The sequence below is a fragment of the Amphimedon queenslandica genome, unplaced genomic scaffold (genome assembly GCF_000090795.2).
Source record: "Amphimedon queenslandica unplaced genomic scaffold, v1.1 AMPQUscaffold_1349_Cont26639, whole genome shotgun sequence".
NCBI lineage: Eukaryota > Metazoa > Porifera > Demospongiae > Haplosclerida > Niphatidae > Amphimedon > Amphimedon queenslandica.
Window position 1 is genome coordinate 1 of NW_003558306.1, and position 1,150 is coordinate 1,150.

The window sequence follows — 1,150 nt, forward strand, 5'->3', positions numbered from 1 at the left end:
TACCAACACTGTAATGCCCAATCCAGAATTTAAATTTAAAGCTAAGCCTCTTTGTGTTGATTCTTGTCCAGGTAGACATTATTATTTACTTACTGTCTTGATTATTCCAATAAGATAAACTTCTTGAGCTTGGTGCTCAATGTGTTGAAGATTGTCCTTTCAATTATATGTCTGTTGGTGGCAATAATGGAACTATGAGATGTGTGTTATGTGATGGTCCTTGTCCTCAAGGTAAATTATCTGCATAATAGGTGCGGATTAATTAATATTTAGAATGTGCTGGTGGTGTGTTTGATTATAATGATCCTGGAAAACTATCTCAATGTACTGTCATTACTACTGAACTAAGGATTTCAAGCATACCTGTAAATGTTAAGTTAGTGCTATACTTTGCAAAAAATTTATGAAAAAACCTTTTTAGTCCATCAATATTGAATGATCTCAATGACATTAGAGAGATACGTGGCTCACTGGATATTAGTGGCTTCAATAAAGAGACTTTTCCATACTTATCTAACTTGAAAACTGTTGGTAATGATTCCAGTCAAGTTTTATCACAGTCATACAATGGATCAAGTGACTCTTTTAAGTATTCAATTATTATAGCTGATACTGATTTGGTTAGCATTGATCTCTCATCCCTTGAAGCTGTCATCAATGGTGGTATACGATTACAGAATAATCCTTCTTTATGTTACCTTGGAAATTTGAGCTACTACCTGGCCAATGCATCATCATCATCTTGTGTGTTGGATAATCACAGAAGCAGTATTAATGAATGTGGTTAGTATTTGTATTTTGTGTAGTTTGTGAGTATTTTTTATTTGCCATGGCAATTTGTCTAAGTATTTACTTGTATGCAGCATGTAACAGCAGGTTCTCGTATATAGTTTCCTTGATGGACATTGTTTAGTTCTTAGCTATAAATAATGCCTCACTATAGACTTGGGTAACATTAGAATTTTATTAGTTTCTATTTGCTAATGATGGCTCTATTTTTGCATTGAATATCACAATGACCTAAGCATACTTTGTTACTGTGAATAATCCTGTATTAACATAGCTACTTCATTTTTTACATAGCAAATTTTATCTTTATTATAGGTAAAATGAACATGACATGTCATCCTCAATGTTCATCTACTTCTGG

General features: G+C 32.8%; 1 protein-coding gene across 1 annotated transcript; it reads left to right on the top strand.

Moving 5' to 3' along the window:
* Window positions 1-6: 6 nt before the first annotated feature.
* LOC109593476 (epidermal growth factor receptor-like) lies at window positions 7-868 on the top strand. The gene is made up of 4 exons (XM_020008540.1): window positions 7-71; window positions 115-231; window positions 274-376; window positions 422-868. The coding sequence occupies exons 1-4, from the start codon at window positions 14-16 to the stop codon at window positions 786-788; spliced, it is 645 nt and encodes a 214-aa protein (XP_019864099.1). The 5' UTR covers window positions 7-13; the 3' UTR covers window positions 789-868.
* Window positions 869-1,150: the final 282 nt, after the last annotated feature.